Source organism: Lissotriton vulgaris, chromosome 2_1 (assembly GCF_964263255.1).
Source record: "Lissotriton vulgaris chromosome 2_1, aLisVul1.2, whole genome shotgun sequence".
NCBI lineage: Eukaryota > Metazoa > Chordata > Amphibia > Caudata > Salamandridae > Lissotriton > Lissotriton vulgaris.
The window spans coordinates 110,399,885-110,421,637 of NC_141687.1; the positions used below are offsets into that span (position 1 = coordinate 110,399,885).

The 21,753-nt window shown below is 44.2% G+C and overlaps 1 protein-coding gene across 1 annotated transcript in view; it reads right to left on the reverse strand.

The window, feature by feature from the left end:
• Positions 1-21,753, reverse strand: part of PITPNM3 (PITPNM family member 3) — a 1,845,859-nt gene that overhangs the window by 692,810 nt on the left and 1,131,296 nt on the right. Inside the window, exon 4 of the mRNA XM_086954539.1 lies at positions 12,948-13,024. Within this exon, the coding sequence (XP_086810665.1) occupies positions 12,948-13,024 (77 nt within the window). The remainder of the gene's footprint in view (positions 1-12,947; positions 13,025-21,753) is intronic.

Here is a 21,753-nt window from a genome sequence, read left to right on the forward strand (position 1 = left end):
AAATTTCTGAAAGCCAACACCTTCGAGAGGGGCGTACCTTAGGGCGTGTCGTCCATATTGTGGGGTTTTGTATTAGGGACAGCACCCCGAGGGAGAGTTAGAGTAGATGCGCAGGAAGGCGAAAGGAAGCGGTTGGTCAGACTTTTGCTATGAGGGAGCAATCTTAGACTAAGTCTGAAGAAAGTGAGTGTACTTCTTTGGAAGTCACCACGGCTGACACCTTTGTTAGGAGGGAACCTTGTTGAGTAGGGATGTCACTTAGTATAGTGTAGGGACAGATGAATCTGGATTTATTCTGTTTTCAAATGCCTACTAAAACTCAGGTCATAGCAATTCTTGTTAGCCTGATGATTCTAGAACTAATTCTTGTATTGTTTCTTAGTCGATTGAGACTTTTCAGTAGAATTATGTTTGTATTAGTACCTGTTTATCTTCTGAACCTTTTGCTGAGGTGTTTATACACCCAATTGTTTTTGGCTTTATAATAAAATTTTGAACCTGATCATTAGTCGATGGTTTTTGGGGGAAACTACGGAAATCGTCTGAACTGATTGACAAATTGCTGAATAGATTGCCTATTTCACTCCATGACAGGTAAAAAGGTCTAGTCGACCTGTGACGGGATTCTGGAGAATGCTATGCTAATTCTAGAGTTATAATCCCGCCATTCCATGTTCATCAGTCACAAATAGCCAAATGAACGGCTTCTCCAGGAAGAATGTCAGGTGCATTGGCAACTCTGTGTATGTCAATGAATCAATAATTTATAAAGTGCAGCAAATCACCCTTAAGGGTCTCAAGGCGCTGGAGTTGCTAGCTGCTTCCTGGTACTCTGGTCATTCGAACAACCAGGTCATTCATTCAATGAGAATAGAGTAGCAGGGGGAGTTGCATGTGAGGAGGCTGTCGGACAAGCTCCTTGTGAGTCACTGACCTGGAGCACTAGCAACAATTGTGTATGCTTGTGTACCAACTGCATTGGCAGCAACACTGGAACACTCTAGGATGCTACGTGCAGGTCATTCATAAATAGGTCTGGTGGCGCCATGATTCCATCGGTGTGCAATAGCAGGGTCTGCTGGTGGATAGGGAAGAGTGCACTGACAGAGATGTATGTGCGTAAGTGTTTGCACTAGTATGAATACTTGGGAGTGTACATGTAATTGTGTGTGGTGCACACAGGTGTATCGGCAAGTTAGTGCGGAAGCATATATGAGTCTATGTGTCCGTATTTGAGCATGGATGCACATGAGTGTGTATATATGTACAGGAGTGTGCCTGTGAGAGTATGTGTTTATTTGTGCCTATGGGAGATGGTGCCCATGAACACATGTACATGTAACTCGAAGTGTACATGAATACATGTGCAGGAATCTATATTAGACCTCATGGTCACAGGTTCGAATCCCAGAGAGTCTGCTCAGCCTTTCATCCTTCTGCAGCCAATAAAATGAGCAGCAATGGGCAGGGTAATGGTAACCATGTGTTGCACAGTGCTAAGGCACCACAAGGGGTGAACCTGCACTCAGAAATACATGCTATATGTGTATGTGAGTGTGTGATTGTGTGTGTGTGTGTGTGTGTGTGTGTGTGTGTGTGTGTGTGTGTGTGTGTGTGTGTGTGTGTGAGTGTGTGATTGTGTGTGTGTGTGTGTGAACTTGAGTATTTGTGTCAGTGTCTATCACTATGATTGGGGCATTCAGCATGTCAGATGGCTTCTCCAAAGTAGGGTGCTACATGTGTTGGTATCTGTATGTTTATCACTGAGGACTAGAATAGTAGCGAGAACTGCATGTGAGGAGGTTGTAGCAAACCTCCTTGTGAGTCATTGAAGCATAGTTAGTAGAGTTAACAGTTGTGTGTGCATGTGTGGACTGATTGTGTTAGCAGCAGCACTGGAACGGTTGAGGTTGCTGTCTGCAGATCATTGTTAAAAAGCTCTGGTGAGGCCGTCAATCAATCAGCTGTGTCACAGCAGGGGCTGCTGGTTGTCAGTGATAAGTGTATCAGCTGAGACATGTGCATGTGTGGGCACAGAGAGAGAGAGAGAGAGAGAGAGAGAGAGAGAGAGAGAGAGAGAGAGACGGAGCTGGGCATGCTGCAGTTATAGAGTAAATGTGCGGGTTCCAGCATTGTGGTGTGCCTTGTATTTTGGACTGGTTACACTAATCGGAATTATGTAACTTGAGTGAGTAGTGTGTTTGTGCCAAAAGTGAGGGAATCTCCATAGTTGTTTGTGTCATTCAGGAGAGTAAGTGTGTGTGTGTGTGTGTGTGCCAAAATTGAGGGAATCTCCATAGTTGTTTGTGTCATTCAGGAGAGTAAGTGTGTGTGTGTTTGTGTGCCAAAAGTGAGGGAACCTCCATAGTTGTTGTGTCTTTCTGGAGAGTAAATGTGTGTGTGTGTGTGTGTGTGTATGAGAGAGAGAGGGTACAGGGGTACTGTAGGGCAGTGGTTACACTGAGGTGCTGTGGCAGAGTTGTGTGGTTGACTCAGTCATATAATAATTGTGAGCATAGCAGGGTGATGCTGGTCAGGACTAAAGTGCTTTGACAGAGCTGCGCGTGACCGTATAGCAGGGGATGTCTGAAAGACAGGAGTGAGATTCATGGTTCATGGTATGGGGTCGGGAGGTGGCACTGGTCAACAGAGGGTTCTCGGTGTCGGGAGTGAGAGTGACTGCAGGGCTGTGTTAGGGTTGAGTCCTGCACATAAATCTGAATTCATGACAAAACCTTGCCACTTGCATTTTATACCACTTCATATATGTAGATTAAGGGTGGGCGTAAAATCCGTTTAGCGGGCGAATTTGCGGATTTTCCGCGATTTCGCGAAATCGCGATAAAATCCGCGAATCAGCGGGGACAAGTTTTCAGCCAAGCAGGGGTTACAGCAGCAGGTGCAAAAGTTGAACCTAATTTCTTTGTAACTTTTTACAAAAGGGTTGCAAACAAATTAACTTCAACTTGGACACCTGCTGCTAATTGCTTCCTGGCGCCTCGTTGCCTACTTGCAACTATTCTCTGACCCTGCTCTGACCCTTGAAGCAGGGTCAGAGAATAGTTACAAGTAGGCAACGAGGCACCTGTCCAAGGAATTAAACCTCATCAGGAAGCACTTACAGATATAAAAAACAGGAAGAAGGGAGAGGATGGCAAATACACCCATTTTGAGTTGTCAGGAGGGGTTAAACTAAAAGAGACCTTTTCATATGAATTTTGCTAAAAATAAAAAGCTGTATGTTCTGTAGGGGCAACTCAGGAATCTGGCCCTTCAGAGATCTGGCCTCTCTTCCTTTCTCTCGTTCTCTCTCTCCCTCTCTCTTTCCCTCTCTTTCTCTCTCTTTCTATCTATCTATCTATCTATCTATCTATCTCTCTCTCCCTCTCCCATAAACGACTGCATGGGTAACTTCGCTATGCAAGCGGCTTGCGAAGACGCAAAAAGCCCCGCGAACACGCAAAAAAACCCACGAACACGCAAAAAACCCCGCGAACACGCAAAAAAAATCTGCAAATTCGCACAAATTCACGAATTTTGCGGATCGCGAATTCGCAAAATTCGCCCATGCTTAATGTAGATGGTATTTGTTAAAGTTTGCCAAAAGGCAGCAAAGCACTGTACGAGGCAATGGCAAAGAGACAGCCAATGAACGATTAGAGGGGTAGCTGGGTTTTGAGAATTGAAGGAGACTGTTAATGCATCATGATTTTGTGTTCTTTGAAGAGATGAGTTTTCAGTTCTTTTCCAGACTGGGGCGGGGTTGGGCCGGTCCTGATGGATATGGGATTGCTGCTCCAGATCCTAAGTGCATAGATAAGGAATGCCTCTTGCTTTGTTTTTTGCACTTTGTCTCCAGTCGTAGCTAACAGGGTGCCAATAGTCATCAGAGATCTGGAGCTTTCTGGGTGGAACTTTTTTGATTTCGTTAAAAAAAAACACAAATGCTGGTATCAAGCAGTCTTGGTTTTCTGGGGGATGTGTTCCTAGATGAGGAGATTAGTATCCAGGGTAAATCCAAGTGACCTGTGTGAGAGGCTGGGTTCAGCTTGGTTCAAGTTCATGTCCTTGAACTAAGTTAGCACTAAATACTTCTTTTTATACATCTCTTGCTACCACTGTCACCCATTTCCAGATACAGTGTGAACTAAATATCTAAGGAAGCTATCATATATTGTTATATGTTGGGGTATTTTATCCTAGAATGTAGAATTTTTTATGTTTCAGCTGATCACTGACTGGGAAGGTGTACAGTGGCAAGAAGCCACCTGTAGTGAACCCTGTGCTTAAAGATTTTTACTAATACACAATCAATTGGCACTTATTTACCATCCTCAGAATGATAAAACACTCAGTTGGCCCTTTTCAGAAACTGCAGGGTCTCATTTGTTTTAACTTTCCAGGGTTGGACCAAAAAAACTGGCTTCCCTAGTGTATCTACCATAAACAGGGACCACAAGCAACGCTAAAGCTGTTGGGCTGTGATTACCAGATGCTAAAAATTCGGTGTTTTACCTCTGAGTTAATCAGATGTACTTCCATCTTCGGGTGGTGCATCTCGTCAGAAACCTTTATGGGGCTCAGATCACAAATCTGGTGCGTGGCCGTTCCCTGGTTTTATAGGGGCCATTTAGCAGCAGTAAGGTTTCCTACCCTTTTGCGAATATATCACAAAATAAGACAACGCTTGCTATTTGATACATAATTAAAGTTAGCAATATCAGAGTGGGGCGCGGAAAAAGCCGAAGCCTTGGGCAAATAGCGCCAGAGTGTGATAGCGCTGGTGTAGGCGTGTACTGGAAGGTTACTCCCTGTCCAGGAATGGGCTTCTTTCAGGATAGTGTGATAAACCTATTTGGCCTGCACGAGCTCACATGCCCTGGTGAGCATCACTTCGACATGGCACCCTCTGTAGGGCCTTACACTTTTCAGTTCATTTTGAAATGATTTCATTTTTATCTTGTCCTTGAAACGTCCCAGCAACTTCTGGCTATGCGGTAAGCTTTTTTAGGCTAAGCATTCGAGGCCTCTTGTATATACGTTAGTATATGCTTTATATACTTAAATGTGTATGTACTTTGCGGGCTCTGGAAAGCAGCCCTAGGACTTGTCTGCTTCCGCTTAGGGACTTTTTTTCGTTCAACTGCCTCTATTTAACCTTCCTAATACAAAATGACCAGCAGAGGTCAGTAAAATACCAGAATTGCTTTCTGCTTAGGGACTTTCTTTTTTAGTTTTTTTCTGGCAACTTCTGTGATGTTTTCTCCTCTTCCCCTTTAAGTCCTTAGAGTCTTTATTAATGTTCTTAGATTGTAGAATGAATGCTCTCAAGTGTTCTAGTTTCATCAGTTACTGTTGGCTGCTCTGGGATGAGGTTTTAATAAACCCACCTAACTACTACAAATGTTGTTCTGCCTTTATTCTTCATTTTAACTATTTTATAACTTCCTCTATTTAACTTTCTTGATAGAAATCGACCAGCAGAGGTCCGTAAAATACCAGAATTACTTTAGCATTCTCTAGATTCCAGTCCATAGAAATTGTCTTCCATGATCACCCATAGACAATAAAAGTTTTTTAATATCTTGTATCTTCAGTGATATGACCACTGATGGCCCTGATTGTATTGCAGATGCTTGTTCTGCTAGCTACCGCGTGGATTACTCTGGCCTTACGCGTTACAAATTAACGAACACAGTACCGAGCCTGAGCTGATGAAAGCGCAGCCACACTTCTAAAAACAAAACGCTTTGATTCCCTAGTGGCCCAAGTTGCCTTACTTGAGCGATTCAACATCACTCCAAAAAAGCCATCTCATATCCCGCGAGGCGAGTGCTGCTTGCTGTGAACATTTTGAAGCGCCGCTTCCCTTTCATCCTCCGCCTTTAGAGTGGAAATTCACACATTCCTTTGACTAATGTGACGCCTTCATACCTTGGCACTAAGCCGACTTGATGCATTTTCTCATTTTTTTCCCTGTACTTTTCTGTTATACCGATCCCACTTAAACTAATGGAGGCTCTTCGGACTGACCAGGCAGCTTCATTAGGCAAAAATGAGACTGCTCTCTGCTGAAGGGACTAAGCTATGAAATAGCTGCTGCTGCCTGGGTGGAGTGAGAGGGGTTGTACTCACTTCTGGCCCGGGTGTGTACACACGGCTGGCCTAATGGTGTACTCACCTCTGGCCCGGGGGTGTACTCACAGCCGGCCATGGGGTTTACTCACAGCCTGCCGGGGAGGTACTCATGGCTGGCATGGGGGTGTACTAACCGCCTGACCCGGGTTGTACTCACACAACTGCTTTTAAGGTATCAATAAAAAAATTATTTTGTACAAGTAACTTAAGTACGGCAACAAAGAACAATATGGCACCAGAGTTTATGGAGTAGTGTATTTTGGCTCAATCCTAACATGTCACAAATACGCAACATATATGTGCACTTCACACATGTACTCTGTGTGTCCTAACGATATTAATGTAAAGTGTTGCACTTGACATCACTATTAAAGGGCATTCCCTGTAGGATTAGAGACTCATATGTACACTGTGGGGTTTATTTACAAGCCCATTGAGCCGCCGGTGAGGCACTGTTTTTTGACACACCGGCGGTGCAGTGCGCCTGGCAATATGTTCAAAACCACGCGAATCCACCCTGCATGGCTTTTCATGGTCTTGAAAATATGGTCCTCTTTCTCGTATTACCTTGTGTGAAAGGGGAGTTCCATAGTTATTGCTGTGGGTGTTCCCATGCAACATCCATGGAACCTGACACATTCCCAGGTTTACAAAGTTTTGCAACGTGGGAAAGCATCAGATGCCTACGCCTCCCCAGGGGATGCTTAATGTAGACACAACAAGGAGAAATACCTATATTTCTTCTCATTTTTCCTTTTTCGATGTGTTTCCACATCAGGGCAGAACTCCATGAAGCCAAGCTCTGCACCTGTGGCAGCCACCCTGCACCGGCTGGACTGCGACTTGCCCAGGACCAGAGACTGGTTCCAAAAGGAAGGAGAACCTCTCCGCAACCTAAAGAATTCACAAGAACTCCTTAGGACTAGAGGTACTAGTCCCCTGCTATCAGTAGGCATAAACCGCTAAGTCCACAACCTCGAAGACCTGCTCCCCGAGCCCTCGGGCATGGCCACTCAAAGTCCTTGGGCAGGTGTCTTCTAAGAACTGTAGTACAAACCCTCAGCAAAACTCAGCTTTCTTTAACATTCCCCTGGTCCTCTGGACAAAGATTTCCTCAACCTGAGTGCTCGCAGGTACCAAAGCTTGTTGTTGGTCAGTCCAACTACAATCTGCTTTCAAGAGAAGAGAATCACTTGCAAGACCAACCATCTGCCCCTGTGGCTCCATCATAAAGATCTTGTATTTGTGTTCACCCTCTCTTGGCACGCCTGCCAGCTCCTCTCGCTGCCGATCCAGTTCAGTGCCACTGATAGCCAAGAGCACGTTGCACCCGAGCCCCCCGAGTGAGGTAGATCGGATCCCCCTGGAGACAGGAGGATCCAGGGCCAGCTCCTTGCTTAAGTTCCAAAGGGATTTGCTCAACTCACCCCGCAAATTCCTTTTTGCCAAGGTAACCTTTCCAATTACCGGAGCCTGATTGACAGCTCCATTTTCAGCTAAATTGCACCTTCGAACCCAGCTACCCTGAGCCACGTAAAATTGTGATAGCTGTTGTGAACTGGTCTAGGGACTCACAAGACCTTAACTCCATTGAACTCACTCTCCAAGGAACCAATTTTCCATATTCTGCAACGTTAATGTTTGCACATTGCAAAGTACTGATATATTTAATGTTTTAAAATTGATAAACCCGGTTATACTGTATGTATAGATTTTGTTTTAGTGTCTAAAAATATATAAAAATCAAAGCTATTTTTATAAATTGGTATTGGATTTGTCAAGAGTCTTGTCAGTAACTCATCTTCCAGGTTGGTGATGTGAAATGCTTAACACATGTTCCTCTGAAAAAGCCTGTCTGCTCTTTGCCACTCTCCTAGGGCTGAGAGAAGGTGTACTGAGAGAGTACCTAGGGTCCATCTTTGTGTATTATGCTAGTATTGCATGGTAAGGCAACCCCTGCCATATCACATAATATTTTCACCTTGCAACATGACCCAACAATTTTAGGCGAATTAGAGATACTTAAGAGTTTCACACTCTTACCCTACTTATGCAGTGCTCAACCCTCCAACCACTTCTCTACACCTACTACGATAGCCTTGAATGTTGGCAGAGAGTGACAAAGTTTGCTGGGTGGCTTAATGAGCCAACACGAGAAACTCCTTTACAATGTAGTATGACACTGAGCCAAATGATGTAACTCAAGGGTTTTCATCAATGGAATCATGTCACTGGAAAGTCCAAACTGTGGAATATAAGTGGACCTAGTTTATCTGAAGCACTTGCCAAGGAATACAAATTCTACAAGTCACAAATCTTTAAATATTTACAGTTGTGGCATGCATTATACCAGTACCATCCCTAGCTTGAACCCTTCAAGAATTTAAAGCTCTTGACCCAAAAATAGCATTAGAACTCCTAGATAGACATTGGACTTTGCACATTTAAAAATCCTTACCAATAAATGTACCACACCAATTTAATTTTCCAAGCTGTTAGCTCTGAGGGAGTGCAACATTAGCCAGATGGAGCATAAAGAGTGGACATATGCCCGAGTGGCGCCTTGTGAAGTTGGTATTCCATAATAATTCCTCTGTTCCATCCAATTATGTCTCTTCATATTCTGACTACAAGCTATGGACAATGGAGGTGGATCTCTCTGGCTTACTCGCAATGACAATGAGGACTCAAAATGAACAACAATGCAAAAATACTGGGATAAAATCGAATGGGTATAGCCATGGGTACTGGGGAACCTGTTGAGCTGACCTCTAAACCATGATTCTTGGCTGACACGAACCAAACAATATTCTCGCACTATGGAGGTCATTTTGGCCGAAAGGACATATGGGCAGATTTACAATAAATGGCAGTTATTGTGCGCCGCACATTTACATTTACATTTACACATTTACAATGCGGCGCACCATGGGGCAAAAACGGCACAGATGCGTGGCGCATCTGTGCCGTAAAGGCGGCGCAGTGCTGGAGTTGCGTCGCAAGCGCGACTCAGCTCCAGCAAGGCTCGGGGGTCCCCTATTTGTCCAATGCTGCGTCAAGCCTTACGCCTGCTTCAAGCAGGCGCAGGGTTTTGACGCAGCATTGGCCTAAAAGTGACTTTCACTCAGCCACTTTTGTGAGGCGCACCTCCCCTGGAACGCCCACCCTGCGCCGGAACGCCCACATGTGGCGCAGGGATTTACAGCGTGATGCATCTGCCTAGATGCCTCACGTTGTAAATGGGTCGTAGCGATGCGCCACGTTTACGCCGCTGTTGCGTCACGCAAGGCGGCGTAAATGTGGCGCAAGGGGCTTGTAAATCTGCCCCATAGTGTGGCATTAGAAAATAGATAAGATTCCAACTAGGGATTGACGTAAATAGACGTAATTTTGCTGCAGTGTAATTACATAAAATTACAGTAAAATTACACAAGGTTACGTGAAATTACACAAGCGGCATAACGCAGCTTTAACCTCTATTATCCTAGCGTAAAATGCACCTTATGCCCAAAATGCACCGTAAAATGCTTTTTTCACTAATAAAATAGCACTAAATGCAACAGAGTTCGAAAATCAGCAACCGCCCGCTACAGTTGTTCATGTGCTCCTGTGGAAGAATTTTTGTGGCACATTACTCATAATTATGCGAACAGGCGTAATCATGCAATTTTCAGTAACTGCCCGTTAAAAGAGTAATGTGAAATTACCGAAATTACTCCTATTACTGCGGCGTAATTTTGCTTAGGCCTAGTGGTGATTCCTCATGCTAGGGTATCAGTATTTTTCGGGTAAGGAATTACAGCAGCAATTAAGTGGCTCTCATAATGAGGCCATAAAACCCACTTTTGGGATATGGTTTATAAACCTAGGAGGGCCATCATAGCTCAATTGCCCCAGCGTGCATCCCTGAAACTGCAGGGTCACGGAGTACCAGGATGTTAGCATTTCACTAGTGGGGCGTCAGTGTCTCACTATCAGGGTGTTAGCGTTTCACTAGTGGGCATTAGTGTCTCACTATCAGGGTGTTAGCGTTTCACTAGCGGGGCGTTAAGGTTTCACTAGCAGAGAGTTAGCGTGTAACTACCGGGGGGGGGGGGGGGATAGCATTTCACTAGTGGGGTGTTAGTGTCTATCAGGGTGTTAGCGTTTCACTAGCGGGGCGTTAAAGTTTCACTAGCAGAGAGTTAGCGTGTAACTAGCGGGGGGGGGGGGGGGGGGAATAGCATTTCACTAGCGAGGTGTTAGCATTCCAATTCACTATGAAAACATGTTTCTTTTTTGCTCAACCCCGCGCTTGATACATCGTAGCGGTATGTGGCTTACATGGTGGGCAAGTATTTTTTCTTTCCTAAAGACCATGTGGATTACTCTGGCATTATGCACTACAAATCAAACTAAGGCAGCTTCGAGCCTGATAAAAACACAATACTGTTGCAACAAAATGCCTTAATTCCTCTTCGGCCTAGTTTGCCCTACACCTTCCACTCAGCATCACTCCCTGCCCCGCAGGGCGAGTTCTGCCTGAACCCTGGGATGCGCGATGTTTCATTGATCCCTCTTTCTGAGCGGGAAAACGCACACGAGTATTTACCTAATGCAGGCCTTTCTACTTTAATGCTAATCCAGCTTGATTCGTTCGTCTGCTTTTTCCCTGAATCTTTTCTGTAAAACCAGTCATCCCACCTCATTTAAACCCATAGAGACTGTTCTTGTGCCTGGGCCAAAAGCAGTCTTAGACAAGGAAAAGCTTCAGCACTGCTCCGTGGACTTAGCTCTGAGCCGGCTTCAGGTCCATGGGGAGTGTTTCGCTGCTGGTGCTTTCATAATTTACCCCACAGATGTTGCTTCTGTGTCAACCCGCGCCCCCACAGTCATTCAGCATAGGAGCTGGAAGCAGAGGTGGGGGGACCGCTGCACCACCCCTAAAATATCCAGGCTCAGCCCAGAAGTTGAATAAGCAAAGAGGAGGCCTTTAATGTTGTTTTTATCTTGTCACATTTGCTGTTCTACAAAGACAGAGGTCTAGTATTAGGCTATGTCTTCTGACACATTGTTGCTTATTCTTTTAACGCCTTAACCGCGGCGCAAATTCCGCCGCCGTGCGGGGCGTTCCATTGTGTGGGCGGGGCTGCATCGGCCAACGGATGTGCACAGCAATACACAGGTAGTGCTTGCGTCGGCCATTGGCCGACGGGCGCAAGGAAAGGGCTAAAATGGAGGTTGGCGTTTACTTCTCAGTAAAAGTCTAGGACTGTGCCAATTTAGTGGTCATTTCAATGGAAGGTGTGCTGTTTGTAAATGACAGTGTGCTACCACACCATGCTTTATTAATATATTTGCAACAGGTTGCAGCATAATGCACAACCAGCTCCCTGAAATATTTGTATATTTAAAATGTAGGTTGGGGTTTACTTCTCTGAGAGTGAGAGGATTTTTTTAAGTAAGCCATGTGACAGTCTTGCAGGGGTACATGGAATCTAAAAGAAAAGGCTCTAGGACGTCATTTTTTCCTAATACACAACAAAATGTAAAGACCTACAAATTAACTGTACAAATATTTCAGAATATATCAGCAGTTGGGAAAGCACAAATAAAGTGTGATGGAAACACATATTTTATCTCCAACAATCAAATCTAGATAATTTACTTGGTGATCAAGTCACCCCCCCCCCTTCCCTCGTCGTCTGTTGAGCCACCCCCACCCCCGGCCCACCTCTCTTACTTGCACGGGCCATTCCTGCCTAGAAGTTTGGGATAGAATGTTCCTTTTGGGATGGGGCTGAGATTAATTTGTATATGTTTGGCCCCAGTCAATAATGGCATAGGCAAGGTTAAAAACGATTGACTGGAAAGCGGCCCAGAGTGAATACCAAGAGATGACAAAGATTCCGAAATTCCACTGATCATTTTGGGGCAGATTTCGAAGCCCCTTGCAACACTTTATCGCCGCCTTGGCATCACTTTTGTGACGCAGAGGCGGCGTACAAAATTTGGCCAATTTACAACGTGGCGCATCTAGGAAGATGGGTCATGTTGTAAAGCCCTGTGTCACAGTATGCCTGAGTCAGTTATAATGTATGAGGGGTGGGCAAGCAAAGCCTCATAAAAGTGACACAGTGAAATCTACAAAATTTCACAGCGTCACTTCTAGGACACCACTGCATCGATACCTTACGCCTGCTTGAAGCAGGCATAAGGAATGACACAGTGCAGTGGGAATAGGACTCAAAATGCATTGAAGCCTTTGTGCACATAACTAAAAAGGAGCCAGAAGTCTCTAGGGGTGGTTAAAACCTTCAAATTTCGTGGACATTACAAAGCTTTGAAAACTTTGAAGGATTTTCATGCAAACTCTTGTTACAGGACTATTGTCCCACTAAAAGTGAGTCTTTGCTGGGATATTCTTTAAATCCTAATTCTGCTGAATTTTACTCTGACAGTCTAAACTTGAATACCTTCATACATTTAAATATTTTACAAAACAGATTTTGCAGAAAAACAGAAGTGGCCCATGCAGGTAAGAGCGGTGGGGCATGTGGGGGGTATTTTGACAGACGATGACGAGAGAAAGTTAATTATTTATTTAATGTTCCCTCTACATCGTCCGTCGAAGTACCCCCCACACGGCCCAAACCGCCCCTCCGCACTTAAGGGCATGGGCCGCGGCAGTCAGTAAATTCAATTTGCGTGCACACTCCAAGCTTCATGTGAACCATCACCGCACCCTTGTCCAATTGAAAAGGTCTATGACGCCAATCCCCTGCCTCCCACCCTTGCTTTCTCAATAGCCCCTCGGACGTGCTGCTCACCTCACTGTCCTCATGGATCTCCATACTGTTTTGCCGCGGGCATCTCTGCTTTCTCTGGGGCACTCTGTACAGTTCACCTGAAGAAGAAGAAAAAGAAGAAGAGAGACAACCATTAGGTTTTAGATCTGAGACTAATATAGGATTTGGCTTTGATATTCATAAATATTGCTGCTTAGTTGAACAACTGTGGCATGTTATAGTGGGTGATGTCTTGCATGTCCTGGGCACTCTGGTGTTATATAAGGTGCCAGAGATGCTTGTGTAGTCCCTTCTGTAATACAGATTGTGCCAGTACACATTTTGCACTAGAGCACTGGGGAATAGCTCTATGCAAATGGGGAAACACTTTACCTCAGCACCCGTACCTCACTACAGACACGGGCATAGAGACAGAGGAGCTGATGGCCACATAGAAGTGGGGCACAGTCAGCGCCCCCCCCAGGGGTGCCCCTCCAAAGGGGGAACTGGAGTCCCAGGGACCCCTACATGTGGATGCATTCACTTGCTGCACTCCTCTACACAGAGATCTTTGCCCCCTTCCAGATTCAGACACAGCTGTGGCCTGCACAGTGAAAGGCGGAACTGTGACTTCAAATAGCTGGTCTACCATTTCCTTATACACTGACCCAGTTACAGGCGTTAGTTCACACCTGCCATTGGAAAGCACATTCACTGTATTGGGGTGCCTTGCCTCTATCTGCAGTGGGCACACCCACTTAAAGGAGCACTGTGGCGGGAACAGTGGCAGTGTGCCCTCTTTGTAAGATGAGCCCTGAAATTAACTGAAAGGAATCGTGTGCATAGTGTAGATGCTGGCCCGCGATGCCAAGCATCAGAATATATCACTACATATTGTTCAACAATAACTAGCATGGTTATTGGCTCAACTCGGCTACTAAGAGACTTCAACTGCCCGTGGAGGACGTTTCACAGGGATAGGACACATAACACATTCATGTAATTCATCTAAACCAAGTGATGAAACACCCTCATATTGTTCAAACATACAACACACTAACATACAAAACTACATTCAGCACAGATGTACTATTCTTTGATTGAAGGTCACTGTGATGCCTTGTGTCATAGGGAGAGAGAAAATGTTTGCCATATCTCCCCTCCAGCTCTGGTGCAAGGGTGAATACATCCTCTGAAGCATATGCCTTGAGGCTTTTGCCACTTTATATGTGTGCTGTGAAATACCGTACACATTCAAAGTCAGAGAAACAAGGAGAAATCAAAAGATTTTCCTTGTTTCGTCTGCGTCGAGGGGACATGACCTTTTGGCTCAAATCCCTGTCTACCAATGTTTGTAGATGAGCATGTGTGTCAAAACCCATGGGTGGCTGTATGGGAATGCCCAGGCACCACCTATGGAACGACCCCTTGACTCGAAGTAATGCAAAGCAGCACGTAGCACAACTTTGGGTTACTATCCAACGCTACTCCTTATTTGTGCTGGATGGTAAATCCCACGATAACACTTTGTGCTGGGTTTGCGTCATGAAAGTGGCCCAGACCCAAAGCAACCTGTTAGTAAAACTGAGCCTTCACATCTTCAGAGTAGAACTGGAGAATTGTGGAAATTAGGAGAATTCGCGAGAGGCAAAATTCCCTTGAAAGGATGGCATGGATGGGGTAAGGTCAGTCGTGAGTCCGATTGGCCTCTACTTGACTCTCAAGATTGCTTTGGCTACAGAATAGGATATGATTTCTTCTGCAGAGGAACATTCAGGTACTGTGATTGGAGGCAATCCAGTCAAAGAATGTACATTGAGGTCTGCACCTGCATGCATTCCTATAGCTCTCAATAAACACACTGCTCCAGCTACTGGTGCATGTTGAATCCTTAACTTCCAGTTCCTACTTAGTAGAAGTTACTGTAGGAAAAAGGTAATATTCTATATAAAGGCATTATAATCCATGTAATAAATCACACTGACTAATTAACTGCCAGAGTACAGCCTGTCCAATACATCGCTGACAGATATGGAGACTTTTTCCCCACGGAAGAACCCCTAGAGCTACTGTGATTGCTACAGACCACACAGTGGAAGACCTGGGAAAGAAACATTGATATAGGAAACCATTTGGCCTCAATTTTTTCATGGGCCTTCGCACACTGTCCACTATATATTGAAGATTATTGGCAGGTGGAGTGAACCGCTGGCAGAGAAACCTGCCACTGAGGTTCCATCTGAGTGGGTAGGTTTGCTTTGCATGGAGGACTGATCTATTAAAATGAGACCCACACCCTCACTCCACTAGCATTTGAATGCTTCGTATGATTGCAGTGCTGAGGGAGTGAGGGAATAAATCAACCTGGGATAAGGATCACTAGGGGAATGTATGACATTACAACGTATACATTTACAACGCATGCCTTTGCAATGCAGTTTTTACATCGCAACATCCTTTACAACGCATTCTTTTACAACGCATACCATTGCAATGCATACCATTACATTGCATTTTAGGTAAGTGTTGGACAGTATAGGGGTAATAATTACTATTCTAACTGCAGTGAGTGCAACCGTAGGGTAAGTGTTGGATAGTCTAAGGATACTATGCGGTGTAATGGTATGTATTTTAATAACTTGTGATGTTATGCCTGCATTGCAGTGACATGCATTTTAATGATTTGCCTTTGTAGTGACATGCAATGTAAGGGCTGCGTTGTAATGACATGCTATGTAAAGGATGTTCTGATGTAATGACTGCTTTGTAATGGTAGCGCAATGTAAAGAATGGGTTGTAAAGGTTGTTTTCTCACTAGGGGGACAGACCTCCCCTGAATATTGTATTGTGTACGCAGTCTTGGATGGTCCCTACTCTTAGGATGCACCACACTGAAGGCCTTCAACGGTTGTCCAAGCCCTGGTCCTATCTCTGCCTGATAAAATATAATGTTGTGGCAGATGGATTATTAATCCACACTGAACCCCTTTGAAGACAGACCTTCATGGTCCTACTCAACTGAGCAAGTGTCTCAGTCACCATCGGAGCACTCTACTGGCTCCCTCCACTAGGCTTCAACACCTTCATATCCTGATGCATCATTAACATCGCTGTGAACCTCAACACCCCTCTACATCTGACAGGCAGCATCAAAATCTGTGCTGGACAATGCAATACCTGCTGAAGCAACATTGTCAGGCTGTAGAACAGAAAGGCCAGAAAAGAGAAGAGTGTGCCTAGCCTTTCCGCTGCTGTGCTTCTAGCATTTTGAACTTCCTACTCTCCCATATCACGAAAGATCCAGATCTCCTTCACATCAGAAAAGACCCAAACACCCTTCTCTGCCAAGAACACCTCATCCACAAGTAGAATCGGGGTTAAATATCACCCTTCTTCTCTGTGTTCTCATTCCAGCTACCAGTCTTGACTGCAGTACCCCTATTCGATTTATCTATTATAAGCCTCCCTCTGAGCATTGTCCTGTTGCTTTGGAGCTGTGGTTGTGCTCAATGAATGCAAACACGAGCAAACACACAGAAGAGCATGTACTCTTCTATACCTCTTCTATACCTACAAATGACGTCGCCGACACGCACGATCCTCCAAAGACCCGCCTCACCCTCTTTAAGGGAGGTCTGGTGAATGCCAGGTCTCTAGCCTGCCATTGCCAAGACGTGCACGATTTAATATTAAGCCAAGAGCTTGATGCCTTGTTCATCACTGAAAGCTGGCTCAATGAATCCTCCAACCCTGATCTTGCTATTGCCCTCCCCCCTGGTTTCACCATTTTCAGGAAGGATAGACCCTCAGGTCGAGGTGGTGGGATAGCACTAATCATCAAGGATACATTTCCCTGCCACACATTTGACTTATACCACCTTAAGGACGCTGAAAGCTTGGGTTTCTCAATTAAAATCACTGCCTCGTTTTCCCTCTCGGTTGGGCTCCTCTATCGTCCTCCGGGCAACCCTTCCTCATTTCTCAACTCCTTAGATGAGGCCCTCGGAGCACTCATGCTACAATACCCTAATTTCACGCTCCTTGGCGATATGAACTTACACATGGAATCATCTACTGACCCCCACACTATCTCCTTCCTACAGTCCTTGAACATCTTTGGACTCTCCCAACATATCAACACGGCCACTCACAGTGCTGGACATACCATTGACGGCATCTGTTCTAATCTTTCTACCCTTTCCACTTCCCCCCCATTGCCCCAAATCTGGACCGACCACTTTTTCATCCCCTTTGACATCATGACACCTATGCCTACCCCATCTACTCCTAGGCATACACAAGCCACCTTCACAGTCAACTGGAAGAAAGTGGCTGAACGAATAAAGCTTGAGTCAAAACCACTGCCCTCACCCCCCACGCTAACTGGAGATGTCGAAGTTGACTCCTGCAACTTCCACATCTGGATGCACCAAATAGTCGCGGTTAACACTGAACCCAAAAACAATCAAGGAAAGGGCCCCAAGAAGAAAAAACCTAATGCCCCATGGTACACCCAGACCCTTGCAGATAGCCACCTCCTTTGTCGGAGACTAGAAAGACACTGGAGACAAGCATATGACACGACCTCCAAAACACGCTATGTCCAACAGAGGAAAGTATATCTCTCTGACATTAAAGCAGCAAAAAAAGAATACTTTACCAATCTTATAATGGAAGCGCACCAAAATCAAAAAACCATCTTCACCATAGTCAAGTCCTTCACTCATCCGAAAGCTCTCACCACCGATGTACCTCCCTCAGAGAGTCTTTGCAACCAAATTGCTGACTACTTCATTGACAAAATTGTCAACATTCAGAAAGACTTCCCCCCCCCCCTCGACAACCACCGTAGAGGTAACAGTTAACTACCCTCCTCTCTCCAGTTTCAAACCAGTATCCTTGCAACAGACAAGCAAGGCAATCCGGGCCTGTAAATCCGGAGCACCCTCCGATTCCTGTCCCCCAATCATTCTTCACCATCTGATTGACACAGTCAACCCTTACATTAATGGAATCATTAATGAATCCCTTGAATCCGGAATTGTACCTGCCGAATGGAAGAAGGCCACTGTCAAACCCCTGTTGAAAAAACAGAACAAATCATCTACAGATTTGACTAACATGCGCCCCATCTCCTTACTTCCTATTCTGGGCAAAGTCACGGAGCACCTAGTGCATGAGGAGCTTAAAACTTTCACAGAAGCCCATAACATCTTGCACCCCCAGCAATCGGGCTTCCGCTCCGGTCACTCCATCGAAACAGCTTTGATCGAACTTGCTGATTCCATCAAATTCCTACAGGATGAGGGCAAGCAAGCTGTCCTCATCCTGCTGGATCTCACAGCAGCATTCGACACTATCTCGCATGTCATCCTAATCAATCGAATGCGAGAGATTGGCGTAACAGACTCAGCCCTGGCCTGGATTTCATCATTTCTATCAAATAGGTCTCAGACTGTGGCACTAGGACCACACCTATCCTGCGAAAAGCCAATTACATCTGGAGTGCCCCAGGGGTCCATATTAAGCCCTTTATTCTTCAATATCTACATGGCACCCCTCTTAGCTGTGATAGAATCACATGGGATCCTGGTCACGTCCTACGCTGACGACACTCAATTGGTCGTCACCATTGACAAACAGCGTACTGACGCAGATCTCCGGTTCAAAAACTGCCTCTCTGATGTCTTTGAGTGGTTAAATACTAATCATCTTAGATGCAATAGCGCAAAGACAGAGATAATCCCAATAGGTAAGAATCTTTCTTTTTGCCCGAAAGATTGGTGGCCCACAGGATCCGAGGCCCCTCCTAGTGCAGTTACATCAGCTAGAAACCTGGGCGTACAATTCGATTCTTCCCTTACTTTTGATGACCACGTTAAGATCACTGCCGGTCGATGCTTCGGATTAATAAATCTCTGAGGAAATTTTTTGATTTCCTCCCAATTGCAGCCAGAAAGTCAGTCGCGGTAGCCCTTTTACTTTCCCGACTTGACTACTGCAACGGCCTTATGGCCGGAGTGAAAAAATCTACTCTCAGAAAGTTGCAGAGCTTACAACATGCTGCAGCTCGACTGGTTTTACAACTCCCCAAAAGGTCATCTGCGTCTGCAGCCCTGAATTCACTTCATTGGATGCCACTGCATAAAAGAATCCTTTTCAAACTGCTTCTCACAGTCCATAAAACCATGCAAAACACAGGACCCCGTTACTTTGTAAACCGTTTTAAGCGCTATAACCCTTCGCGTTGCTTGAGATCCTCTGGGACTAACCTGGTTCAAATTCCCAGATTTAAATATAAGACCAGAGGCGGAAAATCCTTCAATGTTCTGGCAGCCAAAGCCTGGAACACCCTACCCGCCCACCTTAGAGCCATAGACAATGAGAACAATTTCAGAAAACTCCTCAAGACATGGGTCTACAAATTACCAGACTCCTCTGTCCTGGCTGCCATTTAGTTCTCTCTTCCATTCATTCCACTTTTTCAGCTATTCCTCTGCAGCTCGCCCAGCGCCATGATGCTCCCCTGGGAGCGAACGCTTGCGCTTTACAAATGCCCATAAATATCAAATATCAAATGTACTACCAACCATCCACTCAATTCGCTTGCAACCCCCTGGGCTTTGATGCAAACCCCTATCTACTAACACTCATAGACACAGATTTGCAGGATGTATGACGTAACAACGCATACTATAACAACGCATACCATTACAACACAATTTTTACAACGCAGGATCCTTTACAACGCATGACATTACATAGCAGATGCTATTACAACGCATGCCATTACAACGTAAGTATAGGTAAGTATATTATTTTATTAAAAACATTAATTAATAAATATTTAATTAATTTTATTTATTAAATAAAATTTTTATTAATTTATTTGTAAATATATATATATATTTTTTTAAATAGTGTAGGTGTTTAAAAATAATATTCTAACTCCAGGGGAGTGTAATAGTAGGGTAAGTGCTGGATAGTGTAGGGGTAAAAATTACTTTAATTTTAATTTTTAAATAACTATTTTTAATAAATAATAAAATTATTACAATTAATTTATTTAATATATTTAAAGTATTTTTTATAAAAATGAACCCTAAAAATACCCAGTACCCCAAAACCCAAACCTAGTCCTGAACCCTAAAAATACCCCTGTACCCCAAAACCCAAACCTAGCCCGGAACCCTAAAAATACCCGTGTACCCCAAAACCCAAACCTAGCCCTGAACCCTAAAAATACCCCTGTACCCCAAAACCCAAGCCTAGCCCTGAACCCTGAAAATACACCTGCACCCCAAAACCCAAACCTAGCCCTGAACCCTAAAAATACCCCAGTACCCCAAAATTTAAACCTAGCCCTGAACCCTAAAAATACCCTGTACCCCATAACCCAAAACTATACATGAACCCTTAAAATACCCAAACACCCCAAACCATATACCTCAGTACCCCAAAACATATAAACCTATACTCATACATACTTTTAAAAATTACTTAAATTAATTTATTTAATTTATTTTTATTATTTTTTAAATATAAACTTACCTATACTTACGTTGTAATGGCATGCGTTGTAATAGCATCTGCGATGTAATGTAATGCATTGTAAAGGCATTCGTTGTAATAGATCCTGCGTTGTAGTAGTTGCGTTGTAAAAGTAGTTCGTTGAAAAAGTTGCGTTGTAACGGTTGCATACCAGATTTGCACCATCTTCTAGGCAGGCGTAATGAGGATAAATGTTTTTATTTCTCCTTATTTTTCCAACTTTGCATATGTGCTGCATTATACAGAACACATACAATGTGGGTAAAATTGTAAGGGATAGTTTTTGTACTGAAATATTCTCCTTCCAGTACAAACCCTATGCTTTTATAGAACGCACACTCTGCATGTGCATTAGTGCATGGCAGCAAAGAGAGGGTCACTGCTGCTGCGAAAGATAAATAGAGGGCCGTATCTTAGTAGATATTTCAGCATTTCCTTCTCAGCCATTTAGTTCAATGAAAACATGTTACGGCTGAGCTGCAATTGTAGGAGCATGCATTTAATTCTTCTATAAAAACAATGAAAATCCTATTAACTCTCAGAATCTACTTTGTCTACTTTTCATTAAAATTGCAATTTGTGACACACAAAATTTTATTATATCCCAATTAACATTTTAATGCCATCTTTTCCACCATAGTCTGTTTTAATTTCCTTTTTAAATGGCAATTATTTTAATCCATGGTAATTCTATAATAGCGGCCTATTTTTGCTTTTCAATTTAAAATAAAAAATTCAGTTTCAATAAAAAAATCTGAATATTTATACCAGGATATTTCTCACTTCTTAAAACCTCAGTCAAAGTTGAAAAACATCCTATAAGAAAAAAACATTGTTTTTTACCTATTTAATGGGCACTGTCAAAACCAATAGCTCTGGGTTTCATTTGCTACTATACACATCATTAGCTCATTATAGTAAGGTATACAGGAGTTAGGCAGCAGTAATGGATAGAGAGGGTAATAGTAGTAAAGTAGGCCTCCACGCAAGTCAAGGCAGTTCTTGAAGTGAGGTGAGAAAATAAACCTAAATAGCCAATAGCATTAGGTGATAGACAATTACTTCTCTGGTCTGAGCGATGACGTGATTGGCAAAGTCTTAAGTCATTGACACGGAAGGTCATCAACATCTCCTTCGAAACAGCGACATTCCCGGAAAGCTGGAAGCACGCCGAAATCAACGCCCTCCTCAAGAAGCCCAAGGCGGACCCCAAGGACCTCAAGAACTTCCGGCCCATCTCCCTGCTCCCGTTCCCGGCGAAGGTCATCGAGAAAATCGTCAACATGCAATTGGCCCG